Source organism: Hyla sarda, chromosome 1, assembly GCF_029499605.1.
Source record: "Hyla sarda isolate aHylSar1 chromosome 1, aHylSar1.hap1, whole genome shotgun sequence".
Lineage (NCBI taxonomy): Eukaryota > Metazoa > Chordata > Amphibia > Anura > Hylidae > Hyla > Hyla sarda.
The window spans coordinates 64,092,370-64,118,880 of NC_079189.1; the positions used below are offsets into that span (position 1 = coordinate 64,092,370).

General features: G+C 48.0%; 1 protein-coding gene across 8 annotated transcripts in view; it reads left to right on the forward strand.

The window, feature by feature from the left end:
• Nucleotides 1-26,511, forward strand: part of CPEB2 (cytoplasmic polyadenylation element binding protein 2) — a 190,860-nt gene that overhangs the window by 76,946 nt on the left and 87,403 nt on the right. For 4 of the 8 annotated variants that reach the window (XM_056555172.1, XM_056555174.1, XM_056555171.1 and 1 more), the window contains one exon: nt 15,064-15,351. In XM_056555172.1, coding sequence (XP_056411147.1) covers nt 15,064-15,351 — 288 coding nt within the window. Of the gene's footprint in view, nt 1-1,776; nt 1,813-2,386; nt 2,526-9,630; nt 9,650-15,063; nt 15,352-26,511 lie in introns of those variants that run through there. The other 4 variants (XM_056555175.1, XM_056555173.1, XM_056555176.1 and 1 more) reach the window with 4 other exon arrangements.

Here is a 26,511-nt window from a genome sequence, read left to right on the forward strand (position 1 = left end):
TGGTTTAGACATTAAAGGGGTTGTGCGCTGCCCTGCAGTTCGGAGCTCCGCTCACAGCGTCCGGAAGTTCATTACTCCGAACGCTGTGTGCGGGCTTCCGTGTTTGCGGGCGTGACGTCACGCCCGGCCCCTTCGTGACGTCTCGCCCGCCCCCTCTACCAAAGTCTATGGGAAGGGGGCGTGACAGCAGTCGCGCCCCTTTCCCATAGACTTTTGTTGAGGGCCCGGCGGCCGCGAACACTGAAGCCCGCACACAGCGTTCGGAGTAAAGAACTTCCGGATGCTGTGAGCGGAGCTCCGAACTGCAGGGCAGCGCACAACCCCTTTAATGACTGTGTAGAGTTACAGTGACAACCTCCCCCCCCCAACCTGCGATGGCCCCGACATACGATCATTTCAAGATACAGAGGCCATGGCATGTTGAAGGCAGCATCAACATACAATGCTTTTATGTCGGGGCCATCGCATAAACGGCTATCCGGCGGCACAGACTGCTTCAGCTGCGTCCGGATAGCCGTTTACGGTGCCCCGTGTGGTCCGGTGAGTGTCACTTACCTGTCCTCGGGGCTCCGGCGCATCCTCTTCGGGATCCCCTGCATCATCGGCGCTCTCGAATCGTCGTCGTCACGTCGCTGCGCACGCCGTCCCGTCATCCAATAGTAGCGGCGTGTGTAGCGACGTGATGGTGGCGACGGAGAGCGAGGATGCCGGGGAAACAGAGGCCTTGCCGGAGCGTCGGGGACGCAGTGACAGCGATGGAAGGCGACATCCCGGGCAGCGGTGACGAGCGGTGACGGGTCCGGAGCGGCGGGGACACGTGAGTACAACCTTTAAAGGAGATATCCAGTGGTGAACCCAGAGGTGAACAACTTATCCCCTATCCTAAGGATAGGGGAAAAGTTTGAGATCGTGGGGGGTCCAACCGCTGGGGCCCCCTGCGATCTCCTGTACGGAGCCCCGACAGCCCGCGGGAAGGGGGCGTGTCGACCTCGGCACAAAGCCGCGGCCGACACGCCCCCTCAATACAACTCTATGGCAGAGCCGAAGCGCTGCCTTCGGCAATCTCCGGCTCTGCCATAGCGATGTATTGAGGGGGTGTGTCGGCCGCCGCTTCGTGCGGGGGTTGACACCCGCTATCTAGCCGGAGAGCCTGGCCCCCGTACAGAGAGATCGCAGGGGGCCCCAGCGGTCGGACCCCCCGCGATCTCAAACTTATCCCCTATCCTTAGGATAGAGGATACGTTTTTCACCACTGGACTACCCCTTTAATACCAGTGGTCTTCAACCTGCGGACCTCCAGATGTTGCAAAACTACAACTCCCAGCATGCCCGGACAGCCAACGGCTGGGTGTTGTAGTTTTGCAACATCTGGAGTTCCGCAGGTTGTATACCACTGTCCTATACTTTACATTGCACGGATCCCTCAACATACGATGGTTTGAACAAACGATGGTCCATTTGGAACGGATTACCATCGTATGTTGAGGGACCACTGTATTTTGAGGGGACGCAACATTAAACACTGTTATACAGGCTGAGCACTCGCTACTTTACATTGTAGCAGAGGGTCATCTCTTCAGTCTTGTCACATGAAAACGTCTAATAAAATGTTTAGACAGAAATGTGAGGGGTGTACTCCCTTAATGTGAGACACGGTGTGAATATATTTGTATTTTTCCTCTTAGCCTGAGATCCTGTACCCGACTAGGCCAGCTGACATCTGCCACCTCAGTAAGGTCACTAGTTCACTGTGAAATGATACCCTGAGAAGACTTTGGCTCTGGAAATAAAATGGCTGTCTCCACTGTGCAGGTGACAACATAGTCGCAACATAAAGATAGAGGGAGAGATTTATCAAAACTTGTCCAGAGGGAAAGTTGCCCAGTTGCCCATAGCAACCAATCAGATCGCTTCTTTCATTTTTAACAAGGCCCCTGCAAAATGAAAGAAGAAATCTGATTGGTTGCTATGGGCAACTGGGCAACTTTTCCTTTGCACAGGTTTTGATAAATCTCCCTCAGAGTGCCTGAAATACAGCACAGAGTGCTCACTATGCTCGGCTATTGATGGCCAGAGAAACATACATTTTCCTAGAAAGCAAAAATCTACAAACCAACCTTCATAGTGGCGGATTATAATTAGAGATCAGCGAACTTACAATAAATTTGATTCGTCACGAACTTCTCGGCTCGGCAGTTGATGACTTATCCTGCGTAAATTAGTTCAGCCTTCAGGTGCTCCGGTGGGCTGGAAAAGGTGGATACATTCCTAGGAAAGAGTCTCCTAGGAATGTATCCACCTTTTCCAGCCCAACGGGAGCACCGGAAAGCTGAAATAATTTATGCAGGATAAGTCATCAACTGCCGAGCCGAGAAGTTCGTGACGAATCGAATTTACTGTAAGTTCGCTCATCTCTAATTATAATGTATACAATCCAATTTTTGTGGAGAAAACCTGATGTTAGAATAGGACGTCTGTGTGGGAATGGGAAGGCGAGAGCGCTGAAGTCAATTCACATTGTGCAGGTTCCTTTTTACTGTACACTGGTTGTCTTTTCCGCTATAACAAAAAACACAAATAGCCAGCACAACTACATGATACACGAGTGCATGCTGCTGTGGCAAATGCAAAGTATACAGACAGAAAAATTGCAGCGGCACATTTTATCAAAATTTTTATATTTTTTTTTATTATTTTTTTTAAAGGCTTTCAGCGCACTTTTTGATCAAAACGTGTCCCCCATCCGCCACGTGGAGGCGACCATTTTCGGATGGTCCCTAACATACATTATGAGTCTAATACTAGTTGTGAGTATTAGACTCATAATATATGTTAGGGACCATCCGAAAATGGCCGCCTCCACGCGGATGGGGGACACTTTTTGATCAAAAACTGTCTTTTCCTCTATGGATGTTCTAGCAGATGTCATATGATATTAGTGCTTGTAATATGAGCCAGGATCTTGTTTATTGCACCTTTATTCTCATTTCGGCTTTGACTCGTACTCCAAATTAGATTTTTATTGGCGGGTTGTTAAATACAGTCATCTGTGTTACAGTGGTCAGAGTCTGTGCAGAGCAGGATCGGTCACTATGGATTGTTTCTTTAATATTACGATACCTTATTAAGATTGTGCCCTTCTGGTCATCCAATGGTGTCGGGGAGCTCCCCAGAGGCCAGTTCTGTACTTTTAAGGACTAAACAAAAGTTATGAGACTATGTACTGCTAGGGCTGGGCGGTATACCGGTTCATACCGAATACCAACATTTTGGGCTGCACGATATGAATTTTTCCCATCACACAATACCGGTTGGGCCCCTCCCCCTTGGGAATGAATTATCAGCCCAGCGCAGCGCTGCTCATACATCGGGGAACTAATCATACGTGACCCGCCAGCGCTGTTCTGCTCCCCCCCACAATTAATTATCAGCCCAGCGGGGTACTACTCACATATGTCACCCGCAAATACTGCCCTCCTCCTCTTTGTTGGGGGCCGTTGGTGCTGGAACGGCCAACGGCTGTCCGGGCATGCTGGGAGTTGTAGTTTTGCAACAGCTGGAGGTCCGCAGGTTTGAGACCACTGCTGTACGCTGTATCCCTATACAATAGTTTCAACATACAATGGTCTTTTCTGGACCATTGTAAGTTGAAACCAGACTCAACATACAAAGCTACGGACAATCCAGATTTGTGCAACTTGTCAATGGCTGGAAGAACCGACCAATCAGAATGGGCAATTTACTGGTAAAACCCCTGTATTACTGAAGTGTATGCACTGACTGATGTCTGGTAGCGCCCCCTTCAGTACAGAGAGGTATTACATGTTCTGTACTACTCTTTACCTGTATTACTGAAGCGTATGCACTGACTGATGTCTGGTAGTGCCCCCATGTTCTGTACACTTTACCTGTACCAGGGTTAGCTGCTCCTTTGGACACCAGGTAAGGGCGACTCCATTTTACTTTTTTAGGACATTGCATTGCATTTTTTAGGACATACTTTTTTAGGACAAAGCTCCTGTCCTCTACATAGACCATTGTTTCCCAAGCAGGGTGCCCCCAGCTGTTGCAAAACTACAACTCCCAGCATGCCTGGACAGCTTTTGGCAGTCCGGGCATGCTTGGAGTTGTAGTTTTGCAACAGCTGGAGGCTCCCTGCTTGGGAAACACTGACTTAGACAGTGATTTACAGCTCCCAGCAGATTTCTTTCTTTTATATGTGCGGACTTGCTTTATCTATATTAGTTATCTACTTATTTTTCTTTAATCCTCACTTTTCCTATTTTCGGATGACATTTTGGTGGCTTCAGAACCAATTACCAGGTTTCCATAGAGTTCTGGTCTCAACATACAATGGTTTCAACATACAATGATCGTACTGGAACCGATTAATATTGTAACTTGAGGGATCACTGTACTGTATAAGGCCCCATTCACATCACATATGGGGTATACTTTGGGGCAAAAGATATGCCAGTGTATACCATAGTGTACTCGGCGGCATGCTTGTTTCATTCAATGGATTCTACTAGTGACCTTTGATCTATCATCCAAACATTCTTTTTTGTGTGTGCAGTATTCAGTTATAGTCTCTAATAGACCATGTATGGTCCTTGAAACTCAATGAACATACCATGGTACACATTGGCATATAAATTCCTGTTTTCTTATTTATGAGAATGGGGCCATAGACTCCGTCAGGTCCTGTTCATCAAGAACTGTGCTGTACTAGAAATATGGAAAGTGTGCTGCGGGGGGACCAGGGGGACCAGCGGGACCAGCAGTAATATCAGAAGGTGCATATTGAAGAAATACAGATGCATCTGACTAGTGTTTATGAGATCTGGTTCAGGTTATGGGTATATGTGTGTGTGTATATGTGGTGTCCCGGTACCGCATCCTATCCGGTACCTGTGTATATAGGTCCCCATAGCCAGAGTCCCTACGACGTCAGGTCCTTTTTGTCTGGTCTGCCCCTTGTCACCTCTCATCTAGATATTCATTAAACTAATAGTTTATTCAGGATTTATGTAAATATAATAGTACTAATGTATATAACTAGTTAATTACCTGTCCGGAGCGTAGCAGGACCTGCGGGTCACGTGATCAGGTAAACTCCATGTTTTTTTGCTTAAGGACCTTTGGAGGTCCCTGTGACGCATTGCACCCACCATGCTGTGTGACGGTGAGTGACAGATATTCGGACCAATCAAAATAGCCCTGCCCCTGCTCATATAAGGGAGCAGCGGCCATTGTTAGAGCTCTCTTTCCTCGTGGGCTGTTGACAGGGAAGGATCTGCGCTGCTGTTATCAGTGAATTTAGGCCCTAGCCTTGCGGCGACAGCTGATCTCTTCTTAACCGTGAGTGTATCAGCCCCTAAGCACTCTGCAAGATCACCGGACCTTATCTATCCCCTAAATCCGGACGGATCTTCGCAAATTACCCTAAATTCAGAGACTTGTATATTCAAGGTCCGCAACAACTGTCAGTCACTGAACTATATAGAGACTGTTTGCATGAGACTATTACTGTTCATTGGATGTACTGCAAGCATTTAAGTAAAGTCAACTACCTTGTGGACCTTCAGTCATTTTATTACATGCACCTATCATTACTGGGAAGAGCGGCGAGAGGCCGGAGAATTACCTCAGCATACTAGCCCTCAGCCTGGCATCACGAACTAAAGGGTTAACCTTAACCCCTCATCTACCTAAACAACATCCCAACTACCATACACCCCCCAAGGGCTACCACATACCGTATTTATCGGCGTATAACACGCACTTTTTAGGCAAAATTTTTTAGCCTAAAGTCTACCTGCGTGTTATACACCGATAAGCCGCTGCAGTTCAATGATTTAAAGCGGGCGCTTTAAATCAATGAACTGCAGCGGCTTTGCAGGTGCAGAGACCACCAGTGCTGTCGGCTTCTCTGCCCCTGCCTGTCCTGGGGTCTAGAGCCCTGCTGCCGGCCCTTCTCTCCCCCTGGCTATCGGCGCCGCTGCCCGTTCTCTCCCCCTGACTATCGGTGACAGCGCTGATAGCCAGAGGGAGAGAAGCGGCGCCGGCAATGGAGCAGTGGCGCTGACAGATAGGGGGAGAGAAGGGGCAGTTGCCGTTGCCTCCCCCATCCCCGGTTGCATAATTACCTGTTGCCGGGGTCGGGTCCTCGCTGCTTCAGGCATCCGGTGTACGTCCCCTGCGTCGTTGCTATGAGTGACGTCACTCGTCATTGCGCCGCGCCGTGCAGTGCATAGCGACGACGCATGGGACGCACACCGGAGGCCTGAAGCAGCGAGGACCCGACCCCAGCAACAGGTAATTATGCAACCGGGGATGGGGGAGGCAATGGGGCAGCGGCGCCCGCAATGGGTGCCGCTGCCCCTTCTCTCCCCCTGTCTGTCGGCGGTGCTGCCCCATTGCCGGCGCCGCTTCTCTCCCCCTGGCTATCTGCGCCGGCAATGGGGCGCCGGCACCGATAGTCAGGGGGAGAGAACGGGCAGCGGCGCCGATAGCCAGCGGGAGAGAAGCGGTGGCAGCAGGGCTCTAGACCCCAGGAAAGGCAGGGGGAGAGAAGCGGGCAGCGATGGCCTCTCTCCCCCTGCCTTTCCTGGGGGGTGTATCGGCGTATACGCATGCACACACACGCGCCCTCATTTTACCAAGGATATTTGGGTAAAAAACTTTTTTTATCCAAATATCCTTGGTAAAATGAGGGTGCATGTTATAGGCCAGTGCGTGGTATACCCCAATAAATACGATATATATGTATAATATTTCTATATTGCCACAGACAAGGTTGGTGCTTGATACTTTACAGTCTTCTTTTGGCCTGTTGTTTGTGAGAAGATGAACTCTTTCGGTTGCTCTTCCTTTTAACCTTTTGTCCTAATAACAACCACATTTCCCTGCGTTGGACGGCTGAGATAATTGTGGGGACGGAGTCATAAGGAAGTCACATGCCCTGTATAAACCAGCCCTTTTCTAAAAATATCTCCATGCTGGGCAACTAAGATGACCATTTGTATCAAAGCTTTGTAGATTTACTGTGCAGCTCTTCGAGGAGAGCCTATCCTTAATCTTTATACCAGAAGTATACAGTATATGGCCGACATTTATCAATGAGTTTACACCTTTTTTTCTCCGTACAAAAGGCGCTATTTTGGCGCACTGTGTGTTATTTAACGGCTTTTGGTGGTAGAATTCAGCGTATGCCATGGACTGAAATTTATAAACTGCGCCTTTTTGTAAAAAAGGCGCAAAAAAGGCGCAAAGCCACTGAAAAGTGTCTAAAACTACACTATCCCAGACCTGGCGTAGCTTTTTGGTGTATGTGAAGAGAGAAATTTCATGTGATATGTTGTGGTACCACAGGTGGTTTTTGAGGTGGCCAACAGCATTGATAGAATCCCTTCTTGACTAGGCCGAGGGGCTGTACATTGGGATTAATAGTGTAGGGCTGGGCGGTATACCGGTTCATACCGAATACCGAAATTTTGGTGTTGCACAATATGAATTTTAACCCATACCGCAATACCGGTTTGGCTCCTCCGCCTCGGGAAGGAATGAATCAGCCCAGTGCTGCGCTGTCCCCACATCGGGGAACTACTCACATGTCACCCGCGAGCGCTGCCCCCCAATTAATTATCAGCCCAGCGCTGTCCCCATCGGGGAAAATACTCACATGTCGCCCGCAAGCGCTGCCCTCCTTGCCTCCTGTTTGTTGCGGCCGCCGGCGCTGACACTCTTTACCAGTGGTCTACAACCTGCGGACCTCCAGATGTTGCAAAACTACAACTCTCAGCATGCCCGGACAGCCAACGGCTGTCCGGGCATGCTGGGAGTTGTAGTTTTGCAACATCTGGAGGTCCGCAGGTTGGAAACCACTGCTCTATACTGTGCGATATCCCTATGCCCGGGCTGCAAAAAATAAACAAAATAAACTTTAACTCACCTCCCGTTGGTCCGGTACCGGCCTCACCTGCTTCTTGGGGACAGGAACGTCAGACAGCCGTCAGCCTATCACCGGCCGCAGCGATGTTCCGCCTCGGCCGGTGATAGGCTGAGCCCACTGTCATGTAAGGAGCCGGCCAGAGCTCCCTACATGACAGTGCGCTCAGCCTATCCCCGACCAGGGCGGAGCATCGCTGCGGCCGGTGATAGGCTGACGGCTGTCTGACGTTCCCGTCCCCAGCATAAGGCGTTAGTTTATTTTGTTTACCTTTTGCAGCCCGGGCATAGGGATACCGGACAGTATAGAGTGTCAGTGCCGGCGGCCGCAACAAACAGGTGGACAAGGAGGCCATTTTGGGCGGAGGGGAGGAGGAGGAAATACCGTTATATACCGTGGAACCACCAAAAGTTAAAAAAATACCACGATACGCACATTTGGTCATACCACCCAGCCCTATAATAATGTCTAATTTATTGTATATACCTGATATAGAACTTGTTACCAGTGACTATATAGTTATAACTGTCCTGGCCTTTCCACTTGGGCACTGTATCATGGATCTATTGTGGACAGGATGCATGGTGGACATTACTTTTTGGGATTATGTAAAGTATGGCGTGCTATAATATTCACTCTCCTTTTTCAGAACCAATTGGCTCAAAGTACTGTATTAACTGTATTATGTTCTGCCGGGTCTTTTCATGTCCTGAAATCTGGGACCTTATTGTATTTATATTGGTACAGATGGATGTTGTTGTGCCCCTCTAGACTTTTCAAAGAGTGGGGTTACTTTTTATGTACAAATCACAAGGATCTGAGACATTATATTCATAGGCGACACGTCTGAGGCGGTATATGAGATCTGTATAGAGCTCGCCAGGTCCTTGGATTCTTTCATACCTATACAATACAATTTTACGCCCACAAAACACCCTCTTCTATTACTCATTCACGCTGCGGAGATCTGTCTCGTTGCCAAGTGTTGAGTCTCCTGTGTGTTAATATTCTCTATTTAAGGCAGCATGATACACCCATCACATGCCCGACACCACCTTGCCATTTTTCTATATACATCTGCCACCCAAATGCTACATAGTGTGTTATATGATGGTGTGCTCTTCACTGACACGAGGAATTAGTAGAGGTAGTGTTCTCCGAACTGCGGCTCTCCAGATGTTTCTAAGCTACCACTCCCATCGTGTCCGAACCCCTGTGTTGGTTGTCACCCTGCTTTCTCAAAACTTGACAGAACGGGCCAACTATATTGTATGAATACCTCAATGACTTTGGTAGGAGAAAGTGGGCAAGCCATGAAGTAAGTCAAACATGACTATATAGCTAGGTGGGACGTGCTTGTAAAGGCACTTGGTGTAGGACGCTTTGTAGTATTCACTGTCTGTAATTCCTTCCGTCCCACCCAGTCACATGAAACAAAACCCTTTCATGACAGCCCTATTATTGGTGTTTACAGCACATAGATAGTCGTGTGTGCGCTCATTGTGACCGTACATTGTCATTAGCCCATCCCGCTTGGTTTGACTGGTTCTGTCACATTGTTGCAGTTGTTTGTGTTTTTTCGCCGCCTCGTGTTGGGTGGTGAGAGTAGTCTTGGTAGCTGGAAAACACTTTCTTGTTGGTGTTTTTTTTCTGCAGAAATTCAGAGGAAATTCTTTACCGGTCAACAATGCTCAAATGGTGACTCTAACAAGTAGTGCGTCCTTGTGTTAGGGGGATGTACACAAACATGCTGGGATAGGATAGCAACAGTTAATGTTGATAATATACAGAGAGTATGTGGTCAAACATGGTCTCCCTTCTACCCCATAATGCAATGTCACATGTGAGGTGGCTGCTCGGGTCCCTACTCACTTATACTGTGGTTCTATTGTTATGGTTTTTTTTTTTATTCCACATTATGGGGGGAGACTTATCAAACCTGTCCAGAAGAAAAGTTGACCAGTTGCCCATAGCAACCTATCAGATTGCATCTTTCATTTTTCACAGAGCTTTTCAAAAATGAAAGAAGCGATCTGATTGGTTGCTAGGGGCAACTCAGCAACTTTTCCTCTGCACAGGTTTTGGTAAATCTCCCCCTATATTATATTTCCAAGGTTGCAGCTTCTAGTACCGCTCTCTACCCCGACCAATTCTGGAGCACCTGCGCAAGGACACGCCGGTCCCGCCCTCGGCTTTGTGCAATAATAGAAGAAAAGATTGTCCAGCGCTAGGCTTGCAGATAAAAGCTTGCTTTTATTTGGATAATCCAAAAGAAGTCACTTGACAGAGGACAATGTCTGACGCGTTTCCCACCTAAGTGCTTAATCGTAGACTGACCATATTATATTTCCATATATATCCGTAGACCCCCATCACCTGACAAAGGCCAAAGCCTGTCATTTTGGCATTTATTCTGTTGGTTTCCATTAGTTTCTGTTAATCTGCTGGGTGGATTAGTACAGATCTGTGTACTATTTCACGAAGATCTAGTAAAAAAATAAATAGAAATAAATAAATATATATATATATATATATATATATATATATATATATACCGTATTTATCGGCGTATAACACGCACTTTTTAGGCTAAAATTTTTAGCCTAAAGTCTATGTGCGTGTTATACGCAGATACCGCCCCAGGAAAGGCAGGGGGAGAGAGGCCGTCGCTGACCGCTTCTCTCCCCCTGCCTTCCCTGGGGTCTAGAGGGCTGCTGCCGGCCCTTCTCACCCCCTGGCTATCGGCGCCGCTGCCCGTTCTGTCCCCCTGACTATCGGTACCGGCGCCGATAGCCAGGGGGAGAGAAGGGGCAGCGGCACCCATTGCCGGCGCCGCTGCCCTGTTGCCTCCCCCATCCCCGGTGGCATAATTACCTGAGTCGGGTCCGCGCTGCTGCAGGCCTCCGGCGTGCGTCCCCTTCGTCGTTGCTATGCGCTGCACGGCGCGGCGCATGACCTCAGTGCGCCGCGCCGTGCATAGCAACGACGCAATGGGTGCCGCTGCCCCTTCTCTCCCCCTGGCTGTCGGCGCCGCTTCTCTCCCCCTGGCTATCGGCGCCAGCAGTGGGGCGCCGGTACCGATAGTCAGGGGGACAGAACGGGCAGCGGCGCCGATAGCCAGGGGGAGAGAAGCGGCGCCGACAGCCAGGGGGAGAGAAGGGCCGGCAGCAGGCCTCTCTCCCCCTGCCTTTCCTGGAGATGTATCGGGGTATACACGCGCACACACGCACCCTCATTTTACCATGGATATTTGGGTAAAAAACTTTTTTTACCCAAATATCCTTGGTAAAATGAGGGTGCGTGTTATAGGCCGGTGCGTGGTATACCCCGATAAATACGGTATATAACACCTGGGGAATATATCAATAAAAAAAACCTGTATTTGAGCCATCACAGGCATACCTCAGAGGTATACGTCAGGGAGTCTTGTCATGTATAGTACGCAGTATAAAAATGGCCTTAGGGAAGGGCTTGACACATTTGTTTTAAACCTAGGAGCTAGCAACAAAAAAAATAGAAAAGTTAGTAGTCAGGGTTTTTCCCCTTTTTTTAAATTTTTTAAATTTTTTTGTTAATACAGTATGATTTTTTAGTTTGAGATATGGTGGTTTAAACATGGTTCCCCCCCCCCCACTATTTTCCCAGTTATATTTTGCACAGCTAGTACAACGCTAACCCACTTATCCTGTATGTAGGACCCCCCTGTAGGTAGCTTGCCCCTATAGGTAAGTTCCCCCACTATTTTTTTTTACCCTGTATGCCAACAGCACTTACTTATACACTGCATTCTGTCTGCCGCCCTGTTCCCTGTAGAAATGTAGCTCTGGCAGCTTTTCGTGGTTAAAATATGTATGAAAAAACGGCCAAATAAAGAGGGCCCTTAGTTTGCATTTTTTGGTCATAAAATTTAATATAAGGACATTTTGAATGACAAAATGGCTGTTTTGCTTTAAAAATGGCGTGAACATAACCTGACAGTGTTACAATTGTATTGTATGTTCAGTGACAGGACAGTCTACTCTGTGTATTAGGGATGTGTCTGTGCCAAGTACCCTGATAGGGAAGTACCGTATATACTCGAGTATAAGCCAACCCGAATATAAGCCGAGGCCCCTAATTTCCCCCCAAAAACCCAGGAAAAGTTATTTACTCGACTATAAGCCTAGGGTGGGAAATACATCATCCCCCCATGTAATCATCCAGACCCCCGTCATCATCACCCTGTCATCATCCCTCCCCCCCCCCTTCATCATCACTGCCTGTCAATCCTTTCAGCCATCGGCTGTCCGGGCATGCTAGGAGTTGTAGTTTTGAAACACCTGGAGGTCCGCAGGTTGAAGACCACTGCGGCCTTCGTCATCATCCAGACACCCCCTCTTGTTTTCTACTCACCTCCCCTTGGTGGGAAGGAAGGGTGAGCTGGTTCGGGCCGTTCATCTTCGGCCATCTATGCTGCAGGGACCATCCGGTGGGGAGGGTTAGTCGTTCTTGGCTGTCCATTTTCACTGGGGGGGGGGGGGGGGCCTCTTCTCCGCGCTCCGGGCCTGCCCCGGACTAGTGACGTTGCCTTGACGATGACGCACAGGGACGTTCAGCTCACCCTTCCTTCCCACCGAGGGGAGGGGAGTAGAAAACTAAAAGGGGGGTCTGGATGATGACGAAGGCCGCAGTGGTCTTCAACCTGCGGACCTCCAGAGGTTTCAAAACTACAACCCCCAGCATGCCCGGACAGCCGATGGCTGTCCGGGCATGCTGGGAGTTGTAGTTTTGCAACATCTGGAGGTCCGCAGGTTGAAGACCCCTGAGAAGGGATTGACAGGCGGAGAGTTCACTCGAGTATAAGCCAAGGGGGGAGTTTTCAGCACGAAAAATCGTGCTGAAAAAATCGGCTTATACTCGAGTATATATGGTACCCCCAAGTCTATGGTCATACATTGTTCTGTACCTGTTAAAAGGATGGGGACAGGGCAAATACCCCCACCCGAAGAATTGCATATACAGCAGTTTCCATATATACCCCTGTTATTACAACTGCTTCCTTTTAGAAGGGTGTCGGGAAACCAAAGCCGTCCAAGCTTCCCATCAGATATTTGCATCACAGACAGTAACCAGGCTGCCATAAATAGTGGCCTATATTCTGCTGATGGTCTCAGCAGGTCATGACAATCAGTCCCGTATAAAAAGAGTCTTCCGGTAATGGGGTATCAAGGCGTTCTAATGTACAGTACAAGCGTAGGTTTGACTGTGACTTACTGCTATTGTATATAATGCAGCCATAAGTGTTATCGTCCCAGGTAAGAGGATGGGTGGAACATGTTTAGTTTTGGTCACTACACCCATCATTTTTCTGGTGTGGTTTGCTCGCACCTTTCGTTTCTGTATTACGGGTATGGCAGCAGTGGCTCAGCCCTGTGTCCAGCACATATCAGGGTTTTTCTGCCTATAAATAGAGTAATGCCATGCTATGGGTGGTGCTACGGACTTATATACAGTCTGGTCTTTCACAAGACTCTTCTGTATTCCCACTCACTTGACGGAAATTCCAACTGCATTCCGGAGCATTTTTTTTCTTTAATGTATGTATAATATAATGTGTAGCGCTGGCATACCTGGGCTATGAGGGACCCATGGCAGTCTGGGTAAACATGTTTTATGATGGTTTCCCTTTTATGTGATAACTATTTGAAGGGCCCTGTTATGCTGCTTGCACTATATTACAGGCAGGTCTGTTGTGTTGGTATTACCATGCTGGCACCAATAAGTGGAATTTCATTGTACTTTCAGTGGTCTCCAAACTGTATACCTCCAGCTATTGATAAGAAACAGATGTCCAGCGCGAATGTCAAGCAATACGAAATTTCTTTATTCAGCCATAACGCAAAGTGATGACAGGTGGCGCGTTTCGGCCGCAATCAACAGCCTTAGTCTTACAAGACTTACCTCCAGCTGTTGCAAAACTACAACTCCCAGCATGCCCGGAGGATTAGGATTAACTCCTCGATTATTCAATTTTACTGCTTACAACCCTCTACCCTCTTTCTATACTAGTAGGTGGCACAGAGACCTTGGCACTTAAAGGGGTACTCTGGTGGAAAACATTTTTTTTTAAATCAACTGTTGCCAGAAAGTTAAACAGATTTATAAATGACTTCTATTAAAAAAAATCTTTACCCTTCCAGTACTTTTTAGCAGCTGTATACCTACAGAGGAAATTCTTTTATTTTTTGAATTTTTTTTTGTCTTGTCCACAGTGCTCTTTGCTGACACCTGATGCCCATATCAGGAACTGTCCAGAGCAGGAGAAAATCACCATTGCAAACCTATGCTGCTCTGGACAGTTCCTGACACGGACAGAGGTGTCATCAGAGAGCACTGTGAACAAGACAAAAAAGAAATTCAAAAAGAAAAGAATTTCCTCTGTAGCATACAGCCGCTAAAAAGTACAGGACGGGTAAAGATTTTTTAATAGAAGTCAGTTACACATCTGTTTAACTTTCCGGCACCAGTTGATTTGAAAAAAAAAAAAAAAATGTTTTCCACCGGAGTACTGTAGGCACTGACATATGAACAAACTTTGCATAGATCAATAGTATAAGTGAATATAAGAAACGTTGTAATATATCTTATTATACATAAATGCTTTTTCCTCCTGGTATCAAACTTTTTCCCTCTCCCTGAGCTCAGCTTTGTGCTTTGTCTGTGAGACAAGCAATGCAAGTCTATGGGGGGGGGGGGGGGGGGGGCTCCTTTCACCAGCTTTGGGAGAACTGCAGTTTAGAGATGAAGCCTGAAGAGCAGAAATCTGTCTTTCCGGGCATGCTGAGAATTGTAGTTTTGCAACAGCTGGAAGCACACTGGTTGGTAAACACTGCTTTAGATCTGGTATATAATGGAACCTCTTTAAAAAGATCACCCAAACTGGCATTGAAAAGTGGTCAGATCTGTGATGGTGGTCCCTGTGCATAGCGTATGGTGGACTAAAAATCTGTCACACGAAAATCTGGTTCTTATTTTGATAAATTGCACATTTTTTAAACATTCTTTAAGAATTCTTTAGTAAAGATATTACTAGATCTGTTTACGTGATAAAATGTCTCTGTTTTCTCTTGCAGCCTATGGTCAAGCAGTCTCCGTGGAGCAGCCACCAAGGCAGCGGCTGGAACACAGGCAGCATGTCCTGGGGAGGGATGCACGGCAGAGATCGTCGCACTGCTAATATGGGAATCCCTGGCACCATGAGCCAAATCTCCCCCCTAAAGAAGCCCTATTCTGGCAATGTCATCGCCCCACCTAAATTCACGCGGTCCACACCATCCCTCAATCCCAAGTCTTGGATCGATGACAACGTGTTTAGGACGGACAACAACAGCAACTCTCTCTTACCCTTACAGGTAAGAATGGTATGTAACTGCGCTTTACCTTAATGCATGCTTTATATACCATCTATTCAATGCAGATAACAATCCAGCAATGCCTGCTAAGCTCAGATAAAATCCAAAGCAATGCAGCATACACATGGGCTGCGAGCCCCCTTCTACCAGAGCAGTGTTTTCCAGCCAGTGTTTTCCAGCTGTTGCAAAACTACAACTCCCAGCATGCCCGGACAGCCAACGGCTGTCTGGGCATGCTGGGAGTTGTAGTTTTGCAACAGCTGGAGGCATGCTGATTGGGAAACACTTCACTAGAGCTTATATAACCATTTTTCTATTTTTTTTCTTTGCTTCTTCCTTAAAGGGGTACTCCGCCCCTAGACATCTTATCCCCTATCCAAAGGATAGGGGATAAGATGTCAGTACGTCACGGTCCCGCTGCTGGGGATCCCCGGGATCCCCGGTGCAGCACCGCGCTCTCATTACAGCACAGAGTTCGCTCTGCACGTAATGACGCGCAATACAGGGGCCGGAGCATCGTGACGTCATGGCTCCGCCCCTCGAGACGTCACGGTCCGCCCCTTTCAATACAAGTCTATGGGAGGGGGCGTGGCGGTCGTCACGCCCCCTGCCATAGACTTGCATTAAGGGGACGGGCCGTGATGTCATGAGGGGCGGGGCCATGACGTCACGCGGCTCCGTCCCCCTGTATCGCCCGTCATTACGTGCAGAGCGAACTCGCTCTGTGCAGTAATTATAGCGCGGTGCCGCAGCGGGGATCCCGGGGCTCCCCAGCAGCGGGACCGCGGCGTACTGACATCTTATCCCCTATCCTTTGGATAGGGGATAAGATGTCTAGGGGTGGAGTACCCCTTTAACCCCTTAAGGACTCAGGGTTTTTCCGTTTTTGCACTTTCGTTTTTTCCTCCTTACCTTTTAAAAATCATAACCCTTTCAATTTTCCACCTAAAAATCCATATTATGGCTTATTTTTTGCGTCGCCAATTCTACTTTGCAGTGACATTAGTCATTTTACCCAAAAATGCACGGCGAAACGGAAAAAAAAATCATTGTGCGACAAAATCGAAAAAAAAACGCCATTTTGTAAATTTTGGGGGCTTTCGTTTCTACGCAGTGCATATTTCGGTAAAAATTACACCTTATCATTATTCTGTAGGTCCATACGGTTAAAATGATACCCTACTTATATAGGTTTGATTTTGTCGCACTTCTGGAAAAAATCATAACTACATGCAGGAAAATTTATACGTTTAAAAATGTCATCTTCTGACCCCTATAACTTTTTTATTTTTCCACGTATGGGGTGGTATGAGGACTCATTTTTTGCGCCGTGATCTGAAGTTTTTATCGGTATGATTTTTGTTTTGATCGGACTTTTTGATCACTTTTTATTCATTTTTTAATGATATAAAAAGTGACCAAAATACGCTTTTTTGGACTTTGGAATTTTTTTGCGCGTACGCCATTGACCGTACGGCTTAATTAATGATATATTTTTATAGTTCGGACATTTACGCACGCGGCGATACCACATATGTTTATTTTTTATTTTTTTTACACTGTTTTATTTTTTTTATGGGAAAAGGGGGGTGATTCAAACTTTTATTAGGGAAGGGGTTAAATGACCTTTATTAACACTTTTTTTTTACATTTTTTTTGCAGTGTTATAGGTCCCATAGGGACCTATAACACTGCACACACTGATCTCTAATGCTGATCACTGGCGTGCATTAACACGCCTGTGATCAGCATTATCGGCGCTTGACTGCTCCTGCCTGGATCTCAGGCACGGAGCAGTCATTCGTCGATCGGACACCGGGGAGGCAGGTAAGAGCCCTCCCGGTGTCCGATCAGCTGTTTGGGACGCCGCGATTTCACCGCGGCGGTCCCGAACAGCCCGACTGAGCAGCCGGGTCACTTTCACTTTCACTTTAGAAGCGGCGGTTAGCTTTGACCGCCGCTTCTAAAGGGTTAATACCGCACATCGCCGCGATCGGCGATGTGTGGTATTAGCCGCGGGTCCCGGCCGTTGATTACCGCCGGGACCGACGCGATATGATGCGGGATCGCGGCGCGATCCCGCTTCATATCGCGGGAGCCGGCGCAGGACGTAAATATACGTCCTGCGTCGTTAAGGGGTTAATGTGGTAAAATGTTGTCAATTTACTTTGTTTAAATGGGCACTGTCAGATAAATGGTCACTGTCAGATAAATGGGCACTGTCAGATGCAAAAACTTTTGATATGTTGTAAAGCATGCAAAACCAATAGGTTTTGCACTTGCTTTCATTAGAAAATGTTCAGTATTTCATACTGAAAAAGCCAGTCAAACAACTGCCCCCCTTGCCTGCTTGGACACATACTAGTCCTGCTGTGTCCATGCATCATCACCTATGTCATGGACACACTTCCTTGATTGACAGCTTTGAGCGCTGGGCTCATAGCTGGAGGAAAAATCCTCCCACTGTCAGCTTGTGTCCCGCTACTGTCAGTGAGGACAAGCTGGGAGTTGTAGTTTTGCTAATGCTAGGGGAGATGTGAGCAGACAGCATACTGAGGGAGGGGGCGGAGACCTGCACAGTGAGGCCACGCCCCCTCCCTTTGAGAGGAATTCAGACTAGTGAGCTAAATTAAAAGTGTAATAAAAAAATAAATAAAGGTGCTAGACACATAAAAATTAGATGTACATGGTCAGGATTAGGTACTGAGTGATATATTTAAAAAAAATAAAAAATTTTTGTTGGATCTGACGGGTACACTTTAAGATACGCGGGTAAGATTTAGCCCAAATGCAAGGCTGTATGTGCTCCAACAGGATGCACTACAGTGTATACACACAGTACACGAGGCCGTATATACTTAAGATCAGTTTACTAGAGCCGAATAACAGGCAAGTCCTGCAGGAAGTATAGAATAATATAGACTATAGTATATTGTCTGTTCTGGAATAGGGGTTCATTGTTAAATAGTGTAAAAAGAGTTTTTTTTTTGTTAATTTACTGTAGGCAAACCATTGTTCTTTACCTCATACATGTTTCCCAACCAGGTTGCCTCCAGCTGTTGCAAAACTACAACTCCCAGCATGGCCGGACAGCCAAAGATGCTCTTTTCAGCTAGGGGCTAAAACAGTGTTTCCCAACTAGTGTGCCTCCAGCTATTGCAAAACTACAACTACCAGCATGTGTACAGGCTATGTGGACTCTCCTGGTTTCTTTCTCTTGATCAGTGTTTCTCAACTATGGCGCCTTCAGCTGTTTACAAAATACAACTCCAAACATACCCTGACAGCCTTTGGCTGCCCGGGTATGCTGGCAGTTGTAGTTTTGCAACAGCTGAAGGCGCCCTGGTTGGCAAACAATGCTCTTGATGTATATTAGGCATGGGTAAGCTGTTGATCTGCATAGGATGTAATACACTTTCTAGTAACCACATCATACCTTAGATGGCTCTATAAAGCTAGGGGCTAAAACAGCGTGTCCCAACTAGTGCGCCTCCAGCTATTGCTAAACTACAATCTAAGATATGATGTGGTAACTAGAAAGTCATTTTGGGAACATTGACTAATGTTAGTATCCACAGCTTACTGAGTCACAGTCAAAAGGGGGGGGGGGGGGGTTATAGAATAGCAATGTTGGCCATACACAAGTTATGTTTATTTGTCTCTATATATACATGCTTGCTCACATCAACTGGGCATGCATATGTTCTAAATGGGAAGAGAGCTTTTTCCAGATTCTTCTTATGAAAGGCTCTCTACCCTGAGATCGGAAATGTTGAAAGCCAGCTGCCTGGTCCTTCTTTTGTTTTTCCCCTGTCATTTGCTCTTGGGGAGAGTCAGGAGCCCCCTATATTTTAGCTGGCAGTCAGTCCTGTAGAAATGGGCAGGTTTTGCTGGTGATAATCTTATGTAATATATTATATGATAATAATAATTATATATATATATATATATATATATATATATATATATATATATATAGATATATATATATATAAATAAAAAAAAAAAAAATATATATATATATATATATATATATATAACGAAAAGAAAGCGGGCAGCACAGCTAGTTTGAGGGTGGTGCTAGTTGGTTGACTCGGTCCCAAGTCCCAACGATATATGCAGAAAAACAGCAGCACTCCAAGGTATACATGAATAATGTGTGGCTTTATTCACCAAAGCATCAGAGGTTGTGATGTTTCAGCCTTCTCACAAGGCCTTTGTAGAGAGAGGGAGAGAGGGGGAGGGAGACAGGGGGAGAGAGAGAGGGATAGAGAGTGAGTGAGAGAGAGAAAACAGGAAAGCAGCACTCCAAGTGAAAAAGGTGCACAGGTGCATACTGTGTCAGGTCCAGATTGGGGACCCCCTTAGCTACAAAATCCAAAAGAACAGTGGCACACCAAGTGTACAAAAGAAAAGGTGGTTTATTCAAAAAAGCGTGTAAGGCGACGTTTCAGCTGGCTCACCCAGCTATTTTCAAGCCTTTCAAGCGGCTTGAAAATGGCTGGGTGAGCCAGCCGAAACGTCGCCTTACATGTTTTTTTTAATAAACCACCTTTTCTTTTGTACACTTGGTGTGCCACTGTTCTTTTGAATTTTATATATATATATATATATATATATATATATATATATATCCAAACAAAAGAACCAAAAAGGGGCACCGATACCCTTTAACCCTTTACAACCACGAGATGGATATACTCACACTAGGCAGGACACCAGTACAAACCATACACGGCGGTGCTAGGACAATTGAAACAGAAGTCATCAATAGATAAAATGAAGAAAAGGACAGGCGTCCTGCACTCACCGCATAAACCTGGTCACTCGGCCCCCATCTCAGCTCGTTCCTCCGGAGGGATCTTCAAGACGGCAATGCGCTTCGTCCGGCCTGCAGTCGCCTCTGAGCGCCCCACGCTGTCTTGAAGATCCCTCCGGAGGAGCGAGCCTAGATGGGGGCCGAGTGACCAGGTTTATGCGGTGAGTGCAGGACGCCTGTCCTTTTCTTCATTTTATCTATATATATATATATATATATATATATATATATATATATATATATAAAATGACATATCGCAAGCCTATGACATCATTCAGTGATTGGTGTGAGGTTCCATTGATGTTAGTGTTTTCCTAAGTCATGTGCCGTACATGAATAAGGCGTTGTTGCTGTTCCCGGTATAGTGGGTGGCAGGGAGTGACTCTGTGCAAAGGGACCTTGGCTCTATCATTCTCCATATCAGCAGGGTTCCTAGAGATCGGGTCTACACTGAGCAGAATGACATATCCTAGTCATACGCCATAAAATTTGGTAATTAGAATACCCCTTTATTAAACAAAATTGTTGCCCTTCTCAGCGTGCATCTTTTACATTCTATGCAGACCCACAACTTACCCAATATACATCTAGAGAAGTGTTTCCCAATCAGGGTGCCTCCAGTTGTTGCAAAACTACAACTCCCAGCATGCCCGGACAGCCGTTGGCTGTCCGGGCATGCTGGGAGTTGTAGTTTTGCAACAGCTGGAGGTGCCCAAGTTGGGAAACACTGATCAAGAGCCCACAGAGCCTGTACACATGAAGTCTGCCTGGCGGTGAAGCAGGTGTGTTTAGTGACAGTCGCTCTCTACCCCTGGCAGGACGCCATACTCGCCCATGCACTCCAATGCCTTACAAGGCTGTTCTGCTGTAAAGGACGGGCGGCTGTCAGCTTTGTTTTCATATGGGCAGTAAGAATGGCTTTGGGATAATGACGGAGCACTTAAACTGGGTGGAACCAGCTTAGTACAGCAGGAATTATCCTCTCCGGAGCCCTGCTCTGTTGTGATTTTCACATTCATGTAGAAATATTAGTTATCGGCGCTATTTGGAAAAGGAACGGGTGCATAGGTTGGGATGTATATACAAGGTTACTCAGTGCTGAATGGGAATGTTAATAAAAGTTATATATAGGTGTATGATGCGCCACCATTTTCTGTTCTAGGTACTGGCCATCGCACCCTCCCCAACTATAGAACAGACAGATCAACAAGATCCAGCTCACCCCCGATCGTCACGGATCAGTGTGGACAACACTGAAGACAATACTGAAGAAAAGAAGTTATCCAGCGCGGTAGCTCGAATGCAGGTTTATTTATTTCAAATCAGCAACACACATGCATCGGGACAGCAGTGACGCGTTTCGATCGTTTCAGCGATCTTAAAGGACAACTGTAGTGGAACACTTTTATATATGCCCGGGCCCGTGCCCCAAAAATAAACAAAATAAACTCATACATACCTTCCTATGAGCCCCCGTTGGTCCGGCACAGGCCTCACGGTCCTGCAGTGCTGATGTCATTCCACTTCCTGGGGACGGGAACGCCGCAGAGCCGTCGTCGTATCACCGGCCATAGCGATGTCCCGCCCCCTCCCATAGACTTGCATTGAGGGGGCGGGGCGTGACGTCATGAGGGAGCTGGTCTATGACGTCACAAGCTCACGGCGCTGGCAGCACGGTTTGTTCCAAATGCTGAGCAGTGGAGTACCCCTTTAAGATCGCTGAGACGATCGAAACGCGTCACTGCTTTCCCGGTCCATGTGTGTTGCTGTTTTAAAATTAATATATCTGCATTCAAGCTACCGCGCTGGATAACTTCTTTTCTCCCCAACTATAGTCATTCTTTTTAAATAATTTGCATTGTGCCCCATATACCAAGATCTATTGGCCTTATAAATATATGGATGTGCTTATCCATAAAGTCAGGGCTCTACAAATCCCAGGTGCCAGGCTGCCATAGCGACTGAAAATTTCGCCCTACCACTTGTGTTTTTGTTTGCTTTTTCCATCTTTCCTGACCCATGACATACATTTACATCATAGGTCGGGTGAGGGAGCAGGGCCCACGTCATACCCGGCAGGTATCGGCAGCCATCTACAGCTGACACCTGCCAGTAATGATGAACATTGTGTTTACAGTTATGAGGTGCAAACCTTGTGGTCTGATCGGCCCACTGTAATCATGGGGATGCCGATTGGTTCTCAGGCCAGCCCAAGGCCTGTACTAGGCCTCAGTCCAGGCTGTGAGTGCCAATCTTTATAGAGATATTTACTGCAAGTGGGAGAATGTATCAATGCTTGACTCCAAAAAATAGTGCGAAAAGCTGCAAGAGATAAAAATGTACACAAAACATTGATAAATTCCCCCGGATATGTTCTAGATTTGTTCATTTTAGTGCTTATAATACAGATAGGTGAATGGTCACATCTGTGCCGCTCAGTGGTCCGGGGCATCTGAGACCATATTGCTTGCCCGGCATGTGTTGGTCTGGACAGATTGTGCCATCAGGGGGGGTGATGTGATGCCAGACACTGGCGGGGTTGAGCTGATACACATGTCAGCAGTAGTCCTCAGCTAATACACGTAGTTCTTTGTCCTTACAAGGACTGGTATTTAAGGGGGAATCTTCCTTAGGAAACTGCTCCTTTTTAAGCTCATGTGACACAGCAATGGAACATTGTTTTCTGTGCAGTCTACTGCCGTTACATATTCATTGTGTCTGCTCCGTAGCCCTGGGCCTTGCTGTATTCACAAGTGTCCGTGTCCATAAAGATCAGCAATTGCAGTTTTTTAGCCCTTGCACGGGCCAATGTCTTAGATTGTCATCTTCAGACACCCCACCACCTGTCGCCCCTGTTTATTTAGTGTAAGGAGATGGGGCCCTCTTGTCCTTTTGCATTGAGTGGCCTGGCAGTTCTTCCTGCTGCCTAATGTCAAAAACATTATGTCACATTGCACCAAAGGCACAATGTTGTTTTTATTTGTTGTACTATATTAGATTTTTCTTTTTTTGCTGATGGAGAGCAGATGTAGAGGGTGTCTGGCAGCTTTAGCAGAAATCTACATTCGATTGGTGGCAGATTTAGTGGAAATCCCTGTAGACCGCAAAGATCAATCCAATTTGTGTGTCACGATTCGGCTAACGGGTTGTTGATCCGCTGTGTCAGCGAGGGATTGGCGTGGACCGTGCTAGTGGACCGGTTCTAAGAGGCTACTGGTTTTCACCAGAGCCCGCCGCAAAGCGGGATGGTCTTGCTGCGGCAGTAGCAACCAGGTCGTATCCACTAGCAACGGCTCAACCTCGCTGACTGCTGAGAAGGCGTGGGACAGAAGGACTAGGCAGAGGCAAGGTCAGACGTAGCAGAAGGTCGGGGGCAGGCGGCAAGGTTCGTAGTCAGGATGGATAGCAGAAGTTCAGGTAACACAGGCTTTGGACACACTAAACGCTTTCACTGGCACAAGGCAACAAGATCCGGCAAGGGAGTGCAGGGGCAGTGAGCAGATATAGTCTGGGAGCAGGTGGAAGCCAATTAAGCTAATTGGGCCAGGCACCAATCATTGGTGCACTGGCCCTTTAAGTCTCAGAGAGCTGGCGCGCGCGCCCTAGAGAGCGGAGCCGCGCGCGCCAGCACATGACAGCAGGGGACCGGGACGGGTAAGTGACCTGGGATGCGATTCGCGAGCGGGCGCGTCCCGCTGTGCGAATCGCATCCCCAACGGCCATGACAGTGCAGCGCTCCCGGTCAGCGGGACTGAGGGGGGCGCTGCAGGGAGAAAGGCGCCGTGAGCGCTCCGGGGAGGAGCGGGGACCCGGAGCGCTAGGCGTAACAGTACCCCCCCCCTTAGGTCTCCCCTTTTTTTTGTCCGGTAACTGCCTCCCCTGGGATGAGGACACCGGGAAAGAATGGAGGGTTTCCTCAACGGCAGGCAGTACAGCAGGAGTTGGAATGGGGAGGGAGGGCAGAGGGTGAAGCTTGGCACGGGGCAGGGAGACACAAGGACGGGAGCCATGAGGAGGCACAGAGGCTTGCCTGACGGGACTGGGAGGGGTGGAGAGGCACTTCCCATGGCAGGCAGAGTCCCAGTTCTTGATCTCCCCGGTGGTCCAATCAAGGGTGGGAGAATGAAGCCGGAGCCATGGCAGACCGAGGAGGACCTCAGAGGTACAGTTGGGGAGAACGAAGAGCTCAATCCTTTCGTGGTGGGGTCCAATACACATCAGGAGGGGTTCTGTGCGGTAACGCACGGTGCAATCCAGTCTGACTCCATTGACCGCGGAAATGTAGAGCGGCTTGACGAGACGGGTCACCGGGATGCGGAATTTATTCACAAAAGACTCCAAAATGAAATTCCCAGAGGCACCAGAGTCCAGGCAGGCCATGGCTGAGAGGGAGGAGTTGGCTGAAGGAGAAATCCGCACGGGCACCGTGAGACGTGGAGAAGCAGACTTAGAACCAAGAGACGCCACACCCACGTGAGCTGGGTGCGTGCGTGCGTTTCCCAGACGTGGAGGACGGATAGGGCAATCCACCAAGAAATGCTCGGTACTGGCACAGTAAAGACAGAGATTTTCTTCCCTACGGCGATTCCTCTCTTCCTGGGTCAGGCGAGACCGATCCACTTGCATGGCCTCCTCGGCGGGAGGCCCAGGCGTAGATTGCAACGGATACTGTGGGAGAGGTGCCCAGAGATCTAAGTCTTTTTCCTGGCGGAGCTCTTGGTGTCGCTCAGAAAAACGCATGTCAATGCGGGTAGCCAAATGGATGAGTTCTTGGAGGTTGGCAGGAATCTCTCGTGCGGCCAGCACATCCTTGATGCGACTGGATAGGCCTTTTTTAAAGGTCGCGCAGAGAGCCTCGTTATTCCATGATAACTCGGAAGCAAGAGTACGAAATTGGATGGCGTACTCGCCCACTGAAGAATTACCCTGGACCAGGTTCAACAGGGCAGTCTCGGCAGAAGAAGCTCGGGCTGGCTCCTCGAAGACACTCCGGACTTCAGCGAAGAAGGACTGGACTGTGGCTGTGGCAGGATCATTGCGGTCCCAGAGCGGTGTGGCCCAAGACAAGGCCTTTCCTGAAAGAAGGCTTACTACGAACGCCACCTTAGACCGTTCTGTAGGAAACAAGTCCGACAACATCTCCATATGCAGGGAACACTGAGACAAAAATCCACGGCAGAGTTTAGAGTCCCCATCAAATTTGTCCGGCAGGGACAAGCGGAGGCCAGGAGCGGCCACTCGCTGCGGAGGAGGTGCAGGAGCTGGCGGAGGAGATGGTTGCTGCTGTAGCAGAGGCAGAAGTTGCTGTAACATGGCGGTCAACTGCGACAGCTGCTGTCCTTGTTGGGCAATCTGCTGCGATTGCTGAGCGACCACCGTGGGAAGGTCAGCGAGACTTGGCAGCGGCACCTCAGCGGGATCCATGGCCGGATCTACTGTCACGATTCGGCTAACGGGTTGTGGATCCGCTGTGTCAGCGAGGGATTGGCGTGGACCGTGCTAGTGGACCGGTTCTAAGAGGCTACTGGTTTTCACCAGAGCCCGCCGCAAAGCGGGATGGTCTTGCTGCGGCAGTAGCAACCAGGTCGTATCCACTAGCAACGGCTCAACCTCGCTGACTGCTGAGAAGGCGTGGGACAGAAGGACTAGGCAGAGGCAAGGTCAGACGTAGCAGAAGGTCGGGGGCAGGCGGCAAGGTTCGTAGTCAGGATGGATAGCAGAAGTTCAGGTAACACAGGCTTTGGACACACTAAACGCTTTCACTGGCACAAGGCAACAAGATCCGGCAAGGGAGTGCAGGGGCAGTGAGCAGATATAGTCTGGGAGCAGGTGGAAGCCAATTAAGCTAATTGGGCCAGGCACCAATCATTGGTGCACTGGCCCTTTAAGTCTCAGAGAGCTGGCGCGCGCGCGCCCTAGAGAGCGGAGCCGCGCGCGCCAGCACATGACAGCAGGGGACCGGGACGGGTAAGTGACCTGGGAGGCTTATAGAGAATATACCACCCTGGGGAATGTGCCAGGGTAAAGATTGGTCCTACAGAGCCACCAGATAACAACCAGATTTCTTCCTGCCTTTTGTTGGGCCACTAGTTTCCATGTGACTTTGTAAGGATTCCATTTTGCCTAGGGGTGCACCAAAATGGTAAAAATGTTGGTTTTAGTCCAGAATTTTTAGTTTTTGAATAGTGCTTTGTATTATATTAGACTTTTTAGGGGGCAGCAAAACAACAAAGCATATTTACTGTTATAGAGCAGTAATCTGCAACATGTGGCTCTGCAGTTGGTGCAGAACTACAATTCCCAGCATGTTATACTATAGAACAGTGACCTACAACCTGTGGCTCCGCAGC